Source organism: Emiliania huxleyi, assembly GCF_000372725.1.
Source record: "Emiliania huxleyi CCMP1516 chromosome Unknown EMIHUscaffold_142, whole genome shotgun sequence".
In the NCBI taxonomy this organism is placed as follows: domain Eukaryota; phylum Haptophyta; order Isochrysidales; family Noelaerhabdaceae; genus Emiliania; species Emiliania huxleyi.
Genome location: NW_005201176.1, coordinates 199,947 through 217,307, shown reverse-complemented (window position 1 = coordinate 217,307; position 17,361 = coordinate 199,947). Strand labels below are relative to the sequence as shown.

The 17,361-nt window shown below is 63.9% G+C and overlaps 1 protein-coding gene across 1 annotated transcript; it reads left to right on the top strand.

Moving 5' to 3' along the window:
• The first annotated feature begins 9,774 nt into the window (after positions 1-9,774).
• Positions 9,775-11,244, top strand: EMIHUDRAFT_441039 (hypothetical protein). The gene has a single exon (XM_005787464.1). The coding sequence runs from the start codon at positions 10,777-10,779 to the stop codon at positions 11,227-11,229; it is 453 nt and encodes a 150-aa protein (XP_005787521.1). The 5' UTR covers positions 9,775-10,776; the 3' UTR covers positions 11,230-11,244.
• The last annotated feature ends 6,117 nt before the right edge of the window (positions 11,245-17,361 follow it).

Sequence of the window (17,361 nt, the reverse complement as noted above, 5' to 3'; positions counted from 1 at the left end):
CCTTGGCGCGGACGACGCGTACCGTGTGCTCGGCGTTTCTCGGACGGCTTCGGCCGAAGCTAAGTGAGGCTGCACCGTGTGGTTGCACCTGCAGAGCATGAGGTGATGATGACACTGCCTGGCATGTAGGCGGAACGCTTACCGAACCCTGGCTCGAAAGGTGCTTGCGACAAAGACTGTTGCAAACACGATAGGAAGTTCCACTCAGGGAGGGGCGAAGCACAGTGAGCACAGTGAGCACGCCCTACATCGGCACCCCGTGCTCCCCAGGTGCATCCCGACAGGAGCGTACACCCCCGCGCGACGGAGGCATTCCAGACTCTGGAGGCAGCGATGGCAAAGGTGGCCAAGGACACGGCCGAAGTGGACGCGTTTCGGGCGATGATGGCGGAGAGGTCCAAGGCGGCGACTGCAAATGCGGGCGGGACGGGAAGTTGGGTACCGCCGGCGTTTGAAAGCCATCACCGCACGGTACTCAGCTAGCCTTCTCCCCGGGGCCCTCTTCGAACTGCTGCTCACGGCAGGAAACCACCCCCGTCCTTAGATGCCGTCCTGGACATCCCAAGCCCCTCCGGCAGCGTGCCGTTGGTCGGATGAGCACAGGACCTTCGTCTTTTCCGGCGCCGGGGCGGCTCCGCCGCCGACGTACGAGTTTCATATGCGCGGCAGCGCAAAGACGCCATTTCAGAAGGAGTACGAGCCAAATCTGCGCCAGACCGCGCCACCCCGCGCCTCCTATAAAGGACCGAAGGCGTGGACCCAGTGCGACGTCGAATCGGACCCTTTTGAGAGCGTGTACGGCCAGGACCCGAGGATGGCGGGCGAGGACCCCTTCGACATCGCTACTACAACAGCCAGGCGCTGCCTCCCCACTCGCCGCGGCCTCTGCGGGCTGTGCTGCGCCTAGCGCGAGCCTGCTCCGCTCGTGCTTTCTCATGTGCAACGGACTGCAATCGACGCAACGCTCGGCGGAGCCAGGCTTTGCTCGTGTCTTTTCTTCTGTCTGAAAACACAATGAGACTTGTAAAAAGCTGACACATCTTCTGCGCAAGCATCCCCTGGTATCGTAAACGCAGGGTGTGTGTGGGTTCCTCTCAACTGTTGGCGCAGTTCACAGCCTGCCTGCTGCTGAATGGCGTCCTGCTCGTGTGCTAAGGCAGGCGTAAAATATTGATTCTCGCCCCTCTAACTATTGATATTGATTATTGACAGCATCCCCTCTAACTATTGACAATATATTGACATATTGATCGCTGATTTTAACCTCCAAAAGCACCAATGTCGACATTTGTCCCAAACATTGCCTAGATGTGGGCTGAAATCGAAAAAATCGCGAGTTCAAGGCGATTTTTAATGCGGTTTAAGCGATTTTGAAGCGATTTGGGCCCGTTTTGAACGATTTAGAGCCACTTTCAAGCCCAGGATGGACCCACCTGACGGTCCTGACCAGCCCAGGCCCAGCCTCTCCTCTAAGTATTGCAATATATATTGATATTGATCGCATCTCTAACTATTGGAGCAATATATTCAATATTTTACGCCTGCCTTAGCTCGTGCAGGCGCTGGTGTGGGACTGAGGCGGCCGTGAGGCGCCACCAGTGGGCCACAGCAGCTAGGTAAGGTAAGGTAAGGTAGACTTCTCCACACACACGAGGTGGTGGGGCAAGGGGGGGCGACCCTCGCGTCTCCACGTCTAACGACAGGAGCCCCACGGCATTTAAAGTGCAAGGCCCGGTGCGCGTGGGTGAGCGGTGTGTGTGTGTGTGTGTGCGTGTGTATGTGTGTGTGTGTGTGTGTGTGTGTGTGTGTGTGTGTGTGTGTGTGTGTGTGTGTGTGTGTGTGTGTGTGTGTGTGTGTGTGTGTGTGTGTGTCACGTCACTGCATCCTCTGCCGGTTCCTCCCGTCGCCTCTTCTTTGTTCGAATGTTTTTCAATCCATCATTCACGAATCCCTCCCATGTAGCTAGCGTTCTTTGCGAATGTCTCGAGGTGGCCAGCAGGCGCTGTCTGCTCGCGGCCTTTGCGGGCCGCTCGTCCTCCTCGCCCTTCTTTCGTCCTCCCGTCCCTCCCCTCCACCATGCCCTCCTCGGCACTTCTTTCTCCATCCGCCTCGCCCTGCCTTTTCGTATCGTGCCGTTCGCCCTCCATTCGGTGACCTCACACAGCTCCTCTCCGCCGTGTCCGCACCGTCGGGCGGGGTGGCTCGAGGGCCCCGCGGTCTTTCGGCGCGGCGCAGGCGCTTTTGACAGGGCGAGAGTCTGTACTCTCTCGCCCGGGGCGTCCCGCGGGTGCATCGCCAATCGGCATGAATTTGACATACACGTGTCTCTTTTACTCTTTTGGGTGCGCCGTCATTTATCAAAAAGAACACTGCCTATGTATTGTAGAAAGGAGAGGGCAAAGATTTCGTCAGGCACAGCTCGCAGCTGTTTTTGGACGCCGGACCCCGGGGAGGTGCGAACCGGCAACCGCACGCGCGACGCGGCCCCACACGCCACAGCGGTCAACCCCGAGAAAATCGGTAAATCAGCAGAAAAATATATGCCGCTACCAAGTCCAAGTCCCCCGGACTCCTCACGCTCTCCCTCACTAGGTCTGAGCGGCGTGTCCGCTCTCGCGCTCGCCAGCTCGCCCAGCCGCCCTCTCACGCGGCGTGCGTGGCCGTACGAGGCTCCCGGTACCCTACTAACCCAACGCCCACGCCTCGACCTTCTTGGGCAGCAGCTGGTTGGACAGGTCCTCTCCGTGGCCTAGGCAGCCGCGATCGCCCTCGCCCCAAGTAAAGACGGCGCCGTTGGCAGTGATGGCGAGATCGTCGAACGCCCCAGCCGACACAGCGACGACGCGCTGGCCAGCAAAGGCCTCGATCTTCTTGGGCAGCAGTTGGCTCTGCTCGTCGCCGTGTCCCAAGCCGCCCCCGCCTCCAAGGCCCCAGCTCCAGGCGGCGCCGTCGGCAGTGATGGCGAGGCTGCGCTCGCCTCCCGCCGACACGGCGACGACGCGCTGGCCAGTCAAGGCCTCGACTTTCTTGGGCAGCAGCTGGCGCTGCTCGTCGCCGTGGCCCAACCGGCCTTCGTTTCCCCAACCCCAGCTCCAGACACTGCCGTCAGCGGTGAGTGCGAAACTGTGGTACGGCCCAGCCGACACGGCGATGACGCGCTCGCCAGCCAAGGCCTCGACCTCCTTCGGCAGCAGCTGGTGCTGCTCGTCGCCGTGGCCTAGCCTGCCAAAGGTTCCACGGCCCCAGCTCCAGACAGAGCCGTCGGCGGTGAGGGCGAGGCTATGGCACTCTCCGGCCGCAACAGCGGCGACGCGCTGCCCCGCCAAGGCCTCGACCTTCTTGGGCAGCAACTGGTCCGACAGGTCCTCTCCGTGGCCTAGGCAAGCGCATGCGCCCTCGCCCCAGCTCCAGACGGCGCCATCGGCGGCGAGGGCGAGGCTATGGTCGTAGCCAGCCGAGACAGCGACGACACGCTGGCCAGTCAAGGCATCTATCTTCTTGGGCACTTGGTGCGTCTGCTCGTCGCCGTGGCCCAGCGGGCCAGCGACCCCCCGGCCCCAGCTCCAGACGTTGCCGTCGGCAGTGAGGGCGAGGCCATGGATTGCTCCAGCCGCCACGCTCACGGCGCGCTCGCCGCCCAGCGTCGACTGGAGGCGGGTCGGCGTGTTGAGCTGTGTCACGCTCTCGCCGTGCCCGAGGAGGCCTGCGACGTCTTCCGCTGAGCCGCACGACGAGAGCCGCCCCTCGCCGTCGATGAAGAGGCTGTGAGACTGGCCTGCCGCCGCCCTCGCCGGCGGGTTGGCTTCGCGCAGCAGCGCCGAATAGCACAGCCACCGCACGGCGCAGCTCTCGCCCTCGGGCTGCGCCGGCAGCTCGAAGCCGCGCTCTCGCGCCCACAAGCGGATGCCCTCCTCAGCGAGCGAGGCGTGGAAGAGCAGCGAGACGGCCGCGACGCGAGCGATGTCGAGGGGGCTGTCGCAGCGAGTAACGACGCGGACGAGGAGGTCCGTGGGGAGGTCGAGAAGGCGGGCGGGCGGCGGCGTGTCTGGCGAGGGAGCGGCGGTGGCGGTGGCGGCGGTAGCGAGGCGGCGCGAGCGGCGCGGCAGGGCGGAGTAGCAAGGAGCGGCCTCGCGAGAAAAAGAATTTCTCGGGCCAAAGAAGAAGAAAAACGAAGCGCTGTCGCGCAGGCACGATTCACACAACAGGCAAAGCGACGGCGGCTTCTAAAAAGAGTTTTATAACGCAACTCGGGCGCGTGGCTGATAGGAGTACGACCGACTCGGGAGAGGCCGAGATCCGGATGGGAGGGCTGGCCGAGCTACAGATGACGTGAGTAGTGTGTCGGTCGTGAAATCTCATAGTTCTTTTTCCTGCTGGTAAAATTATTTTTCTGGGTGTACCTGTGTTAGTGCCAGTGCGCGCCAGTCCCGTGCCCAGTGTAAGAAAGAAAGAAAAAACGAAAGCAGACATCCAAAGGAGGATTCGGCTTTATGGGTCGTGACCTCGAGTTCGTGACGCGGGTTCAGCGTCGTGCGCGTAGGAGTTTTTTGTTCAACTTTTCTTCTGGCTGTCGCCTCAGGCTGGCGGAGAGGTCTAGTCGCCCTAAAACACCGCGCCCGATGAGCGACTCCCGGAGCGAGTCCCCGGCCAAGCGCTGGCGCAGCAGCTTGCCACCACCGGCTCCATCGGCGAGCACCTTTACGGCGCGCTCCGACCTGCCCCAACATGCGCCGCAAAAACACAGCGGTCAAGAGATCGAACCGCTACTCAAATCCACGCCAGAACCAGCGAACACGCACCCACCACCCACACGAGAGAGGCGGGCGCAATCGTTTTCTTCTCTCGCGCTCTCCTCGCCTTTCTGCAGGGTGCGTTTGACTAGGAATCCTAAGCACATGAGGCGGCAACCGGCACACGTGTCATGCGGGCATTTGATTTGTTGATTACGCCACTCGCCTCTTCACACAACAACAGCAGGCATATGCCATCATCGCCTGCCCCCCCGACGGTGTCGGTCCTGGTGCAATGTCGTTGACGAGGTAGTCCTCCCCCCCCCCCCACCGTAACACCTTGCGCCGACTCGAGCCGCTGCAGCAGCCCCGACCCACCCAGGCACCCACTCCGGCTCCCGACCGGAGGGCGAGCAGCAAGCAGGAAGAAGAGCACGCGCATGAGGTGCGGTTTGGGTTTCGTCTCTCTGATGTCCTCTGAGTCTGACGCAGTCACGCACACGAGGGTCGTGTCACCGACGACTCACGAGCTACACCTCTCGTGTTGCACTGTACGTATGTCGTCCGTACGTTACGGTCCACTTATAGGTGTACTCCAACGGGGTCCCGTACACCCATATGTGCGGAATCGACCCCTCTAGATCCAGTGCTCAAGTGCTGAAGTTACTCCAACTCTACTCCGCGATAAAGAAGGGCGGACACACACACACAGAGAACAATGTTTACAGCCTTGTTATTGAGAAGAAAAAACGTCCTATGGCGCTGTGCGCTGGTCTGTGAGAGGTTGAGGTGCGAGCCCTGTTCACAGGGGACCGGGCGCCCCCCCCCCCCCCCGGCCCTAACTTTCCTCTAGCTCTACGCGTACGGCTGGGCAGCGCAGCGCTCACTCCCAGCGTCGCAATTCGCGCTTGTCCTCGACGTTGAGCAGTCTCGAGCTTTCGCTGCACACTGGGTACCTACCCCGCCTCGCCTGCGCGAGCTCTCTCTGCTGGAGCAGGGCGTGCACGGCTACCATCTCGTCGGGCTCTAGCCTGGAAGCGAACGAGGCTCGAGAGTGTGGGTGAGGCAGGATTCAAGGACGGGCTCGGCAAGGGGGCGGCGGACGGCAGGGAAGGCGAGGCTCACTTGTGGAAGCTCGTCGCGTGCCGGTCTAGGAGCCGAGCTCTTCGCATCTTGTCTTCTCGTGCGTTTGCCTTCTTCTCGTCGAGGCTGGAGTTGGCGTGCCTCTTCTCTTGCCGCACAGCGTGGAGCTGCCGCGCCAGATCCACGACCACCGAACGGTGCTTGTCGGCGATGATGGGCTCGGGCCACTGCTTGGGCCGCATCTCCGGCGTGCCTGCACATAACAGAAAAGGAGCGCGCGTCCCCACGCAGTGGTCGAGCAGAGCACACCCCTCTTCCTGCGGAGCGTGGCGGCGGGCGTGTGTCGCGCCCGCGTGCCTGCATAGTCGCCGGGATGCCTCCGCTTTTCCGGGTAGCCGGGCCAGCCCGCGGCGTACCGAATGCAGCCGCCGAGAAATCTATCGCTCCAAGAAATGCGCGGCAGCGGGCACTGCCAGAGCGCGTTGTCGGTCCATACGAAGGAGCGGCGGTTGAAGACCATCCAATCGCCGTGCACAAAGTCTCCCCATGTGTGACCAAAGACCTGGCCGCTGTACCAGTACAGCCGGTCCCGCGTCGGAGCCAGCGAGCAGTCGACCGTCCAACGGGCCGCATGCACGTCGACGTAAGTGTCGTCCTGGGGTATGGCGGGCGGGGACAGGCGGGGAAAGGCGGAATGATAGGGAGAAAAGAGAGAGAGACGTGGAACAGTGAGCCCTGGGGGACGCGGTCCTATGAACGGGTGGTGAAGGAGTTGTGCATGTGGGCTCTCACAGGCGCCGGGGGTCATGCACACCTCTGTCATTGCGATCCAGTCGCACGCGTCTGCAAAGCGCTCGCGAACGGCGTGCGCCACCCACTCGAAGCGCCGCGCCGCGCCATCGCGGCCAAGCTTGAACAAGTCGCGCGTCGAGTCGTCGAGCACCACCAGCTGCTCGTTGCGCAGCGCAGCTGTGAGCTGCGGCACGTGCGGCGGGAACGGCATCGCCTTGGCAAGGAGGGTTGCGGCGCGAGCACGCGTTGACGCGATACGGCGCGTTTGGCTTGACAGGTTGAAGAGCTGAGAGAGTCCGTGTGCCGAGAGCACGAAGCGGACGCTCACGTCCGCAGGCAGCGGCGTTGCGGCCCATGTGATCAACACAGATGTTAGGCGGTCGATGTATGCGGGCTTGCCGGCCTCGGTCGCGACGAAGATGCAGATGTGGCCAGCGGAGGAACAGCAGGCGCGCTGCTGGCGAGCGTGGAGCATATGCACGCTGGAGCGCACCTGGGATGATATTGATTTCTGGACGGCAGCGAGATATCCCCCAATCGAGAGGTCGGCACTCGGCGGTGCTGAGGCGCTGTTCACAGAAAAGCACAACCCCGGGGCGCTGTTCACAGTAAGGGTGATAAGAGACGCCTGAACCTCGCATACGACAGCAGTGAGGGTGTGAGAGGCAGACCCACGGAAGGTCTTACACTACCTTACAGCCTCCCCCGTCCCAGGGCAGATTCTGTTCAGCGTGTGGACCACTTGCCCGATGTCCAGCGTCGGCGCGTAGCATTGCCATGGTAGGCCAGGCCCACCTTATACCGCAGCGCAGCGCGAGTTGGCCTGTGCACGTTATTCTCGAATATCTTTGAGAATATAGAGGGTCCCGCGCACTTCCATATTCGAGAATATTCTCGAGAAATTCTCGAGAACATAGATGCCCCGGCCGGCTTTTCCCTCAAGAATATACGAGCTTTCCGCAGCCCTTGACCTTAGTAGACCTCGAGTCCAAAGATATTCTTGAATATTCTTGACGTACCGCTGCGGCGTCTAAAACGGTCTTGACGAGAGAGCTCGAAACAGCTATTCCCCCCCTCAACAGTAGGTTTTCGGGTCGAGGACGACTGAAATCTTTAAGTTTTGGTGGTTCTGAGCGGGTTTGGGAGCGACTTTTGGCCTCCGTCGACCTACGCGTGGTCAAAATATTCTCAATATTCGAGAATAATCTCGAGAATATAGACGGTCCGGGGAGAATATAAGCAAAATAATATAGATAGTCCTGCGCGAGAATAACGTGCACAAGCTAAAGCGCGAGCTGCATGTGCTCGCGCAACCCCACCTTGGAAGGCAATACGCCTGCGTGGATCGCGTCACACCAATCCTCCCCTCGCCCTCCGCAATCCCGCCGCAGCACTCGGATTCTGGCAAGGCCTGCGACGCATCATCGTACAAGCAGCGCGGGTGGTGTAGGTTGGAGCAGATGTGTATCCGCGATCAGAACATTTCAATCACGCGGCCGCCCGTATACATCTTTGAGCATGAAACGACGGATTTCCTCGTTCGTGCTGTCCACACAAGCGCACAGAGAGCTGGCTTTTTGTCGGCAGAGGACATCGTCCTGAACGGTGAATTTGCCTGCTTTGAGCTTGGTCACATGCTGCCAAATGGCGACGCCCCTCGAGAACCTCGAGACCCCGGGCCCAAGAAGCGCAGCCCTGTTCGGGGGGGACGATTTCTACACGAGACGTTCGGCGGCGGCTTCTCGCCCACCGCCGTTCTCAAGCTGCGCAGCCTCGCGCGCAAAGTCGCGCGCGGCAGCGTTGACCGCACGGCCTACTCGCCCAAGTACTCGCTCTCTTTTATGTCCCACCATGCAGAGCGCATCTCTCTCTCTGTTGTGCGAGGCGTGAACCGCGCCATTCGCTCTCACCTGGCAACCCTGTCTGCAGGTCTCGCGCGCGCGTGAACAGGGCAACCTCCATAAACATCATTGTGCAGGGCTCCAGGCCGTGTTTCTGAACACGTAGACGACCACGCTGTGGGGGTTGTGTTATAGGAGTAGGAGTGGGGTGCAGGTTGCTCACCCACGGCACCGGGCCGGTGCTTGCACTTTGAATGCCGTGGGGCTCCTGCCCGTGTCCCGGGCGTGGAGATGCGAGGGTCGCCCCCCCTTGCCCCACCACTTTGTGTGTGTGGAGACGTTTACCTTACCTTACCTTACCTTACCCTTGCTCCAGGCCCCAAATGACGTGTGAGTGTTAGAGTTGTTTGGTATTGCTAAAAATCTCTCTCTCTCTCGAGTAGCGATGCTCTTCGACAACCCGGAGTGAGTGAGTGAGTATTCTTATAGGAAACCACGACGACACACACCAAGAATCTCACACACCAGTCGACACGCATCGGTTGCCTTCCACACACTCGGGTTACACCAATCCTCGCTACCCAACGCGGCCAAAGGATATCCACCTCGAGAACCTCGAGAACCTTCCACACACACACATCGCACACACACGCACACTCACACACACACACACACATACACACACACACACACACCGTCCTCCGCCTGCCTCCCCCCTCCTCCACCTTCCTCCCCCCTCCTCCACCTTCCTCCCCCCTCCTCCACCACCCACCACCCGACTCGTGCACACGCCTCCTGCCCCACGCCTCGCCGCCCGCCGCGAGACGACTCTGCAATCTCGGGCTATCTCGGCCGTGCCCGGGAGCGGACCCGCACGAAGAGCCGTTTGTCGCGCGCCACCAGCTCCGTGTTCGCCCCTCGGACTCTTGCCTCGCCCCACCGCCCCACCGCCCCACCGCCCCACCGCCCCACCGCCCCACCGCCCCACCGCCCCACCGCCCCACCGCCCCACCGCCCCACCGCCCCACCGCCCCACCGCCGGCGCAGGCCGGCTCGTGGGCACGCCGACCTCCACCCCCTGTGAACAGCGTCTCTTCACACCTACTGCTGTGAACAGGCCGGCTCGTGGGCACGCCGACCTCGACCTCGACCTGGCGCATCAACGCGCCGGCGCGGTCGGTGGTCGACCCTAGAAGCGGAGATCTGGGGGAGATATGGGGGAGATATGGGGAGATATGGGCTCGCCGACCCTAGAAGCGGAGATCTGGGGGAGATATGGGGAGATATGGGGAGATATGGGGAGATATGGGCTCGCCGACCCTAGAAGCGGAGATCTGGGGGACATATGGGGGAGATATGGGGAGATATGGGCTCGCCGACCCCAGAAGCCGGAGAGGCGGATTCTCGTCTTCCAAGCAGCGCTCGAGAGGACACGCACTCCGCTGTACTCGGCCGCATTCGGCCGTAGTCGCAACCCTCGTACTCTGAAGACTCTGCACCGAGACCGTACTCCCGCCCCGAGGCTGGCGTGTTGACCGCGCAGGCCGTCGACCCGCCCCCTCCGACGGGCCAAAAGCCGAGCCAAAAGCCGCAGAGGCCGCAGAAGCCGCAGAAGCCGACCGAGTCCTCGGAGAAGAAGTCTCTCCTCAAGCCGCCCCGCGAGTCGGCCAGCTTGCCGCGCCCGCCCCCCCTCCGCTCCTCCCCTCCGCCGCGGAAGTCGCCGCCAGCGCCGCCGCCGCCCCACCCCGCCCACACCGGCCCTGCTCGCCCCTCCGCCCGCTCCAGCGACCCGCCGCGCCCCCGCCGCTTGTTACCGACCGCGGCGGCGGCGGCGGCCTCCGGACTGCTCTGGGCCCTCCTCATCGCTTCGCCCCTCACCCCCGCCGCCGCGGCGCACGCGGCGGCGGCTGCGGCCGCCGCCGCCGCCCGGGCTACCGCGGGCGCTGCCGCTGCAGCTGGGGCAAAGGCGGCCGGCGCCGCCTTCCGGCCCTGCACTCGGCGGCGGCGGCAGCGGCGAGCGCTGGGGCAAAGGCGGCCGGCGCGGCGGCGGCGGCGGCGGCAGGCGCCGCGACGGCGGCGGCAGGCGTTGCAACCAAGCTTGCCGGCGCGGCGGCGGCGGCGGCAGGCGTTGCGATGAAGGCGGCGGATGCTGCTGCAGTGACGGGGTGTATGGTGCGCGCCGGCGCGCTCGCCGCTCTTCGCGCCGCCCAACCGCCGGTGAGCTTCGCCGCCAAGCGCGCGGCCGCCGGCTGGTCGACCGCTGCTCTGCAGATGGAGGCGAGGGGGGCGGCGTTGCAGGCGGCGGCGGCGGGGGCGGCCCGGCGGCTCGGATGGCCTGCGGCGGCGGAGGCTGTGCGGCGCTCCTCCGGCGCGGGGGAGCTGCTGCGTCGGTGCGCGGCTCGCTACGCGGCCGCCAAAGCTGCGGCGGCGGGCAGCCTCCGCCAGTCGGCGGAGGGCGCGGCTTGGGCGCGGCTTCTGCTGCCGCGCCTCGTCCGCCCGGGGGCCGCCGCGTAGAGGGGGAGGGTGTCCCGAGGAGACATAGCCACCTGTGGTGGCCGCAGTGGTGCTGTGGTGAGGCGCGGAGGGGAGAGGGCAGGCGCCGGCGGCAGGTCTGTGCAATTACGGCTTGTCTGTGGAGAGAGTGGCCGCGCGCCGTACTCCCGCCGCCGTTGCGCGATGTCGTATGCGGCGTGCGTCGCGCACTGGACGTCCGCGGGGAGTGTTACGAATGTAGGCACGCTGTGACCTATGTCTGCGGTTATTTTCTGGGTTGGGTTCTTTAGGTTAACTGGGCATTGAAGCTCGTCTGTCGTCAATCAAAAAAGTAAAAGACTAGGTCCAGCCCTGGGTGGCGCAGGTTGTGACATTTGGCGATTCCGCGACTTACTGGGCCCCTGAGCCGCTACCCGTGTGCGATTTTTTGTGGCCCGGACATGATACTGATAGTAAACGGGTCAGAACCGGCCAAACACAGGCTACAGCCCCACACACGCGCCCGCCATAGCTCCTGGAGAGCATGCGCGAGTGACGCGCTGCAAGCCGCGAGAGTGGCATCAGAGGCAGGAACGACGTGCTCTTGCTGCACCTCGCAGCTGCACCAAGTGTGCTCGCAGTGTATGCCACGGCCACTGCCTGCGGCATTGCTCTTGTGCAGCTAGGCGATGCAGGTCCATCAGCAGGGCTCATCCAATGCGAGCGCACATTGTGCGTAGCCGCGGGCAGGTGGCAGTGCACAGCACACCGGCTGTGGCGGCTCGAATGCCCCCGGCAGTGCTGCTAGTCATCAACTTGCGTATTAGGGCCGCAGCAGACTGCTGCTGTGGCAGCAGCAGCAGCCTGCTGCTGCCTGATTCAGTCAAGCCAGCGGTGCAGCGAGGCGTGCAGAATTCGCGCGGTTTTGTCCCTCCTGAGGCTGAGCGCATTCGAGCCCGTCGACCGGAGTTGGATGGTACCACGCGTCTCACTGAGACGCGGGGTACTGGCCATGGCCGGGCTACGGAGCGTGAGGTGGCGAGCGGAGCGAGCGACAAAACAACGAGAAAAACACGGATCTGAGGATTGTCACAAAACCTCAGATCTTGCGCCACCCAGGGCTGGACCTAGTCAAAATATGTTAGGCTTAAAGGGGAAAACAGTGCTTGCGATTGACTGGTATAGCCCCCCTGAACAATCAAACACTCTCCGACCAAAAGGCTTTTGCCAAAACAATCAAACGGAGGTAAGATTTACCATTAGTCGGGGCAACCCCGGGTAAAACCCGGGTATACCTGCAAAAGTCCAGGTATACCCGAGAAATACCCGGGTTCGACGTCGAGATGCCGCGCTCACCCTACACCCAGGGCCCCTGTGCCAACTGCGGCGCGACCCGCCTGCTCAAGTATGCGCACCGTACCATCTTCTCGATGTCATCCACCACCGTGAAAAGACGATCTGGTGTTGGCACAGCTTCCGGAGCTCCCCACAAGTGCTGGCCCCTTGACGGGCCAGCTCCGCCGCCCGTCGAAGCTCGTCCGCCTTCTCGACAACTCTCTGGCGTACCTCGTCTGGAGCCCTTACTCGCGCCCGGCGTGTGCCTCGCCAACTCGGGTAGATCGTGAAGAGGACGGAGTGGAACGCCGCTGATGCGGCGTATGCCACTTCCCCTTCGCTCTTCTCCCTCCCGAGGTCTTGCAGCTGCCCCTGTATGTGCGACACGATCCTCTCGTGCGAAGTGGTGGGGAGCTTCTCCCCCGTCACCTCGTACGAAAGTCCGCCCCCCGGGCCCATCTCTGGATGGCCCGCCCGGCCCATCGGCGCCTCCGCACACCGAGTCGCAGGTCGACGGGCGCCCCGTCTATGCTGGACCTAAGGGCGGAAGCCACCGCTCCCAGAGCATGAGCATCCCTAAGCCCCAGCATTGGCATAATGGTCGACCCACAAAAAAACACAGTTTACAACAACATATGCACAACATGTACATGTGCCAAAATGCTCCCAGGCCTCCTTCCGCCCACTCCGCTCCCACCTGCTTGACTACTTCCGAGCCCCACGAGCCGCGGCGAGAAAGATCGAATTAAAGTGCGGAGTTTGAACATGTGGTATCTCAAATATTGGCAAAAAGAAAAAAACGGAAAAAAGAAGCGCAAAGAAAAGGGTATCTCGCATATTTACTGATAGCTCCTCGAACATCGTACCGGTGATGTTGGAGTCAGAGATGAAGCTGCTGGGGGTGGAGTCGCGGAAAGACGTCTTGAGCACTAGCTGTTGGAACGTTTCTGTTGGAACGTTTCTTTCTTTGTTCGTCGGCCCGAGTGGTGCCTCGCTCCCCCTCCTGCGACGATCTGCCGTGAGCGCGTGCTTCATCTTCTCTTTCCAGCGAAGCTTCGCGCTGAAGTAGAAGCTGGTGCGCCAACGCGAGGTAGCGCTAGTCAACGATAGGAAGTGGTAGACGCCCGAGGGTGGGCGACGGCTACGCACCACACTTCTCCCCTAACAGCTAACTCTGGTTCCGTGCTTAGAGCCTACTGTATACTTGATGCAGAGCTTTCCGACGTCATTGTGTTTGCCGCTCCGCGCTCGACGCCCGCCGCCGCGCGCGCCCGCGCGCCACCCCTTTTGCGCAGCAACACCTTAAATTTCATGGCCCTGCAAATTCGGGTCGGAGCGTAGCGGAGTGGGCCCCGAGTTTGAAAACGGCGACGGACGCTTGCGTCCTAGCCGCCAACAACGCCTCCCCGGCGCAGAGGGGCCCCCGGAGGGACGCTCAACCGCTCCACGCCACGCCGCTTGCGGCGGTCCTATTCCACGCTCGCGGGGGCCGGTTCTTATTTATTCTTTGTGGCCACGGCACGATTACTCGTCACTCGCCTCGTCCGCTAGGGCGTGCGGACTCCCCCAGCAGCGCGCGCTCAGGGGCTGCGCCTCGAGCTGCCTGTGGAGCAGTTCCACAAGCAGCGGCGAATGGTCGACGATGAGCACCTCCGGGTACCGCGCCCGCCACCGCCCTCCCGAGACAAGCCGCGCAATCTGGTGAACCCTAGCGCGCGCGGTCTCCGCCTTGCGCCACACCGCTCGCCACCACTGAGCGTTCGCCGCCCGCCGCTCCTCCCGCCGCCGGCGCTCCTCCGCTCGCTGCTCCGCCACCGCACGCAGCCTCTCCTGCTCGGCCTTCGCCTGCTCACTCGAGGCCCCCGACGACGGCCCCTCGGGAGCTGGCTGGGCGTGCCCGGCGCTGCGGGCCATCCCTGCGGTCGGCGTCTGCTGAAGCACCCAGGGCATCGCGTGGAGCCTGGCGCCGGCCTTCTGCTGGGCCTCGGAGAGGCTCTGTGGCGGCGTCCACGCCGCGCCCTCCTTCATCGCGGCCACGAAGGCTCCCCAGAACGCCGATGCTCCCTCGCCGCGTCGCTTCTCGTGGTCGTACTTGCGCGCCTTGTAGGCGAACATGTGGAGGCCGCCCGAGATCACCACCAGCGTCTCCAGCGTCGTGTCCTCCCATCCGGGCGCGCCCGCCGCCTGGCCGCCGGCGCTCTGCCTCGCCTCGTCGCGGGCCTGTCTGAGGGCGGCCATGCGTCGCTCCGCTTCGTCTCGTGCCCGAGTGAGGACCGTGCCGAGGGCCCTCCCCATGCGCCCCGCCTCCTCATCGTCGCCGCCGGCCGTCGCTTCCGTCGCCGCTGCCCGTATCTGGCTCCACCCGATCGAGCCGAGCCGTGGCGAAAGCAGCATGAACTCGGAGAGGATGGTGCGGCCCGCCGCCTCCCGCTCCATCCCGCCGGGGCGGAACGCCGCAGCCAGCCGCCGCTCGAGCGAGCGCACCGCCGGCGAGTCCGCCGGCTGCCATAGCATCGGGTACTCCCGGCCTGCTACCTCGACCCTCGGTGCGGTCTCCCGCACGCACGCCTCCCGCAGGTCATCTCGCATGTTCCAGATTCCGCGGAAGGCCGCCTCCCGATGCTGCGCATACTCCTCCTTGCGATCTTTGTGTGCACTGGTGGATTTTGGGGCGCTGTGGGCCCCCTATGACGGCCCCCGAGTGCCGAGATCCCCCGCACCGCGCACGGGGTCTAAGGCAGGCGATAAATATTGATTCTCGCCCCTGTAACTATTGATATTGATTATTGACAGCATCCCCTATAACATTGACAATATATTGACATATTGATCGCTGATTTTACCCTCCAAAAGCACCAATGTCGACATTTGTCCCAAACATTGCCTAGATGTGGGCAGGTCATGCAAAATAAATCCGAGAAATATTCGGCGGTGTACAGCCGTTTTTGCTTGAGAGCCCGCCTTAGCGAAGCGGGAGCGAGGACGCGCTTGTATGGCAACGATTTCAGGCGCATGTCCGGGGCCGGAGAGCGCGACAAGCGGGAGCGGAATGGCAAATCGGGCCTCACGCCCGACAAGACCAAGCGTCCCTCCGTCGGGGGAGCCCGGCTCGGACCAGCCCCGCCGCTCGGGCCGGCTGGCGGCGGCCACGACGACGCCGAATCCGCCGCCGACAGGTTTGGCTAGCTGCCACACAGTAGCGCGGCGCGGCACACCCTGCCGATGGCGCGGGCCCGATGAGGAAGTGGGTGGAGATTGCGAAACGCGCAAAAGGGACACGCGACTCCTAGATCCTGGGCCGAGGTTTGATAAAGTGTCACTTTATCAAAGCCAGCCGCCCCTCCGACCCTCCCCCCCCCTGCCACAGGGGAGCAGACCTCGCGGCCGCCGGAGGGCGCGCACGCGCAAGCATCGAGCAGGGCCCCCCGGAGCCGGGGACCGAGGTCCTGGACGCAGGGATTCGTAGCCCCAGACGCCTTCACTTCGGCACCAGCCCACCAGTCGGATGCCGACGTGGCGCGCCTTTTGGCCGAGGCGAGCCGGCTGGGCTTCTTCCTCAAGCACCAGGACTCGTTCCGGCAGGAGATCGGGCTGCGGATGGCGACGAGCCTGCGGACCCTGGGCGGCCAGTTCCTGTGGCAGACGGCGAGCTTCACTTTCCGCGACTGCCCGCGGGAGGTGCTGAAGGACTTGCCGCCTCCTCTCAAGGCGATCGACCAGCCGCTCTCGCTCCAGTTCAATGCAGACACAATGACGGACGCGGCGGAGCTCGCGCGCCCCTTCTTCACGCTGGTGCCTTCGGTGTGCGGGTTGACGAAGCTGATCACCAAGCCCTCCTCTCCCGCGGCGCAGCAGGCGGCGACGGTGACGGCGCTGACTCTGACATGGGAGAAGCCGAAGACGCGGCACAGCCGGCCGACGCTGACGGTGGACATGCAGTTCGCGCTGTCGACGGAGCACGGGGACCTCCATCCGCCGAAGGACGCGAACCGGCGCGAGTTGGCGCTGGACCCGGCGACGGAGGCGACCTGGCGGCGCATGATCCTCTCCGACATCAAGGCGCACGCGGAGAAGGGGAGAGCCTTGGCGGCGGGCTACTGGCGCCAGATGGGCAACCAACCCGATGACTGCCGCCGCCGAGCGCGTCGCCGAGGTCAAGCTGCGCGAGGCCCTTCAGGCGGACACGTCCAAGGCCGGCCGTGCAAAGTACGCGAAGTGGCAGCTCGACCGCGCCAAGGAGCACCGCATGGTCAAGTGCGGCCCCTCGGCCGTCTCGCTCTTCCGCGTGGCGCGCCGCCGCAAGCACCTTTGTCATCTGCACGTCGCGAAGCTCAACCTTCCCAAGACACCTTGGAAGTGGGGGCTGCTCAACAACTGCAGCGACGACGCGCGGCAGCAGGTCCAGGAGAAGCTGGCGGAGTTTGGCCACCACCTCGACCTGCGGCGCAAGGACGCCGGGCGCGACGGGTCGAAGAAGTGGTTCACCGGCGAGGCGTGGGGCCGGTTGATCGCGGGGGACGGCAAGTCGCCGGGCGGGCCGGTGGCGATCGCGACCTTCCTCGTCATCATGCTCGACGACCTGCAGGACCGCGGAGTAAACGCGGGGAGCGAGACGGCCGCTGCGACGCCCGCCCCCGCCGCCGCCGCCCCCGCCGCTGCGCCCAAGGCGACGAAGGGTAAGAAGGCGCGCAAGGCCAAGACGGCTGCGGCTGCTCCCGCCCCCGCCCCGCCCGAGCCAGCCGACGCCGAGCTGACCCGCCAGCCCTCCCGCGTCGAGCGCGAGGCCGACACGGCGCACCTGGAGCTGCTGCGCGAGATGTACGGCTCGCGCGCCGAGACCGCCATCCGCGCCGCCCTCGCTTTCGACGCCTACTTCGCGTGGTACTACGCTTGGAAGCGTCGCGTGCCGATCAACGCGGACAAGGCGGTCAAGGAGGCGCGCGCGCTCGAGAACATGCAGCTGGCCGTGGACATGCACGAGATCTACGAGCGGGTCTCGCTGTACAACCACGGCTCGTACATGCCGCACGGCGCCATCTTCAAGATCACCGAGTCCATCCTCGAGGTCGGCGATGTCGAGGCCTTCGACACCGGCCCGCTCGAGCTGC

Bases quoted from the DNA above. Each gene is read 5' to 3' on its own strand.
- EMIHUDRAFT_441039 (XM_005787464.1), top strand. From the start codon at position 10,777: ATGGCCTGCGGCGGCGGAGGCTGTGCGGCGCTCCTCCGGCGCGGGGGA.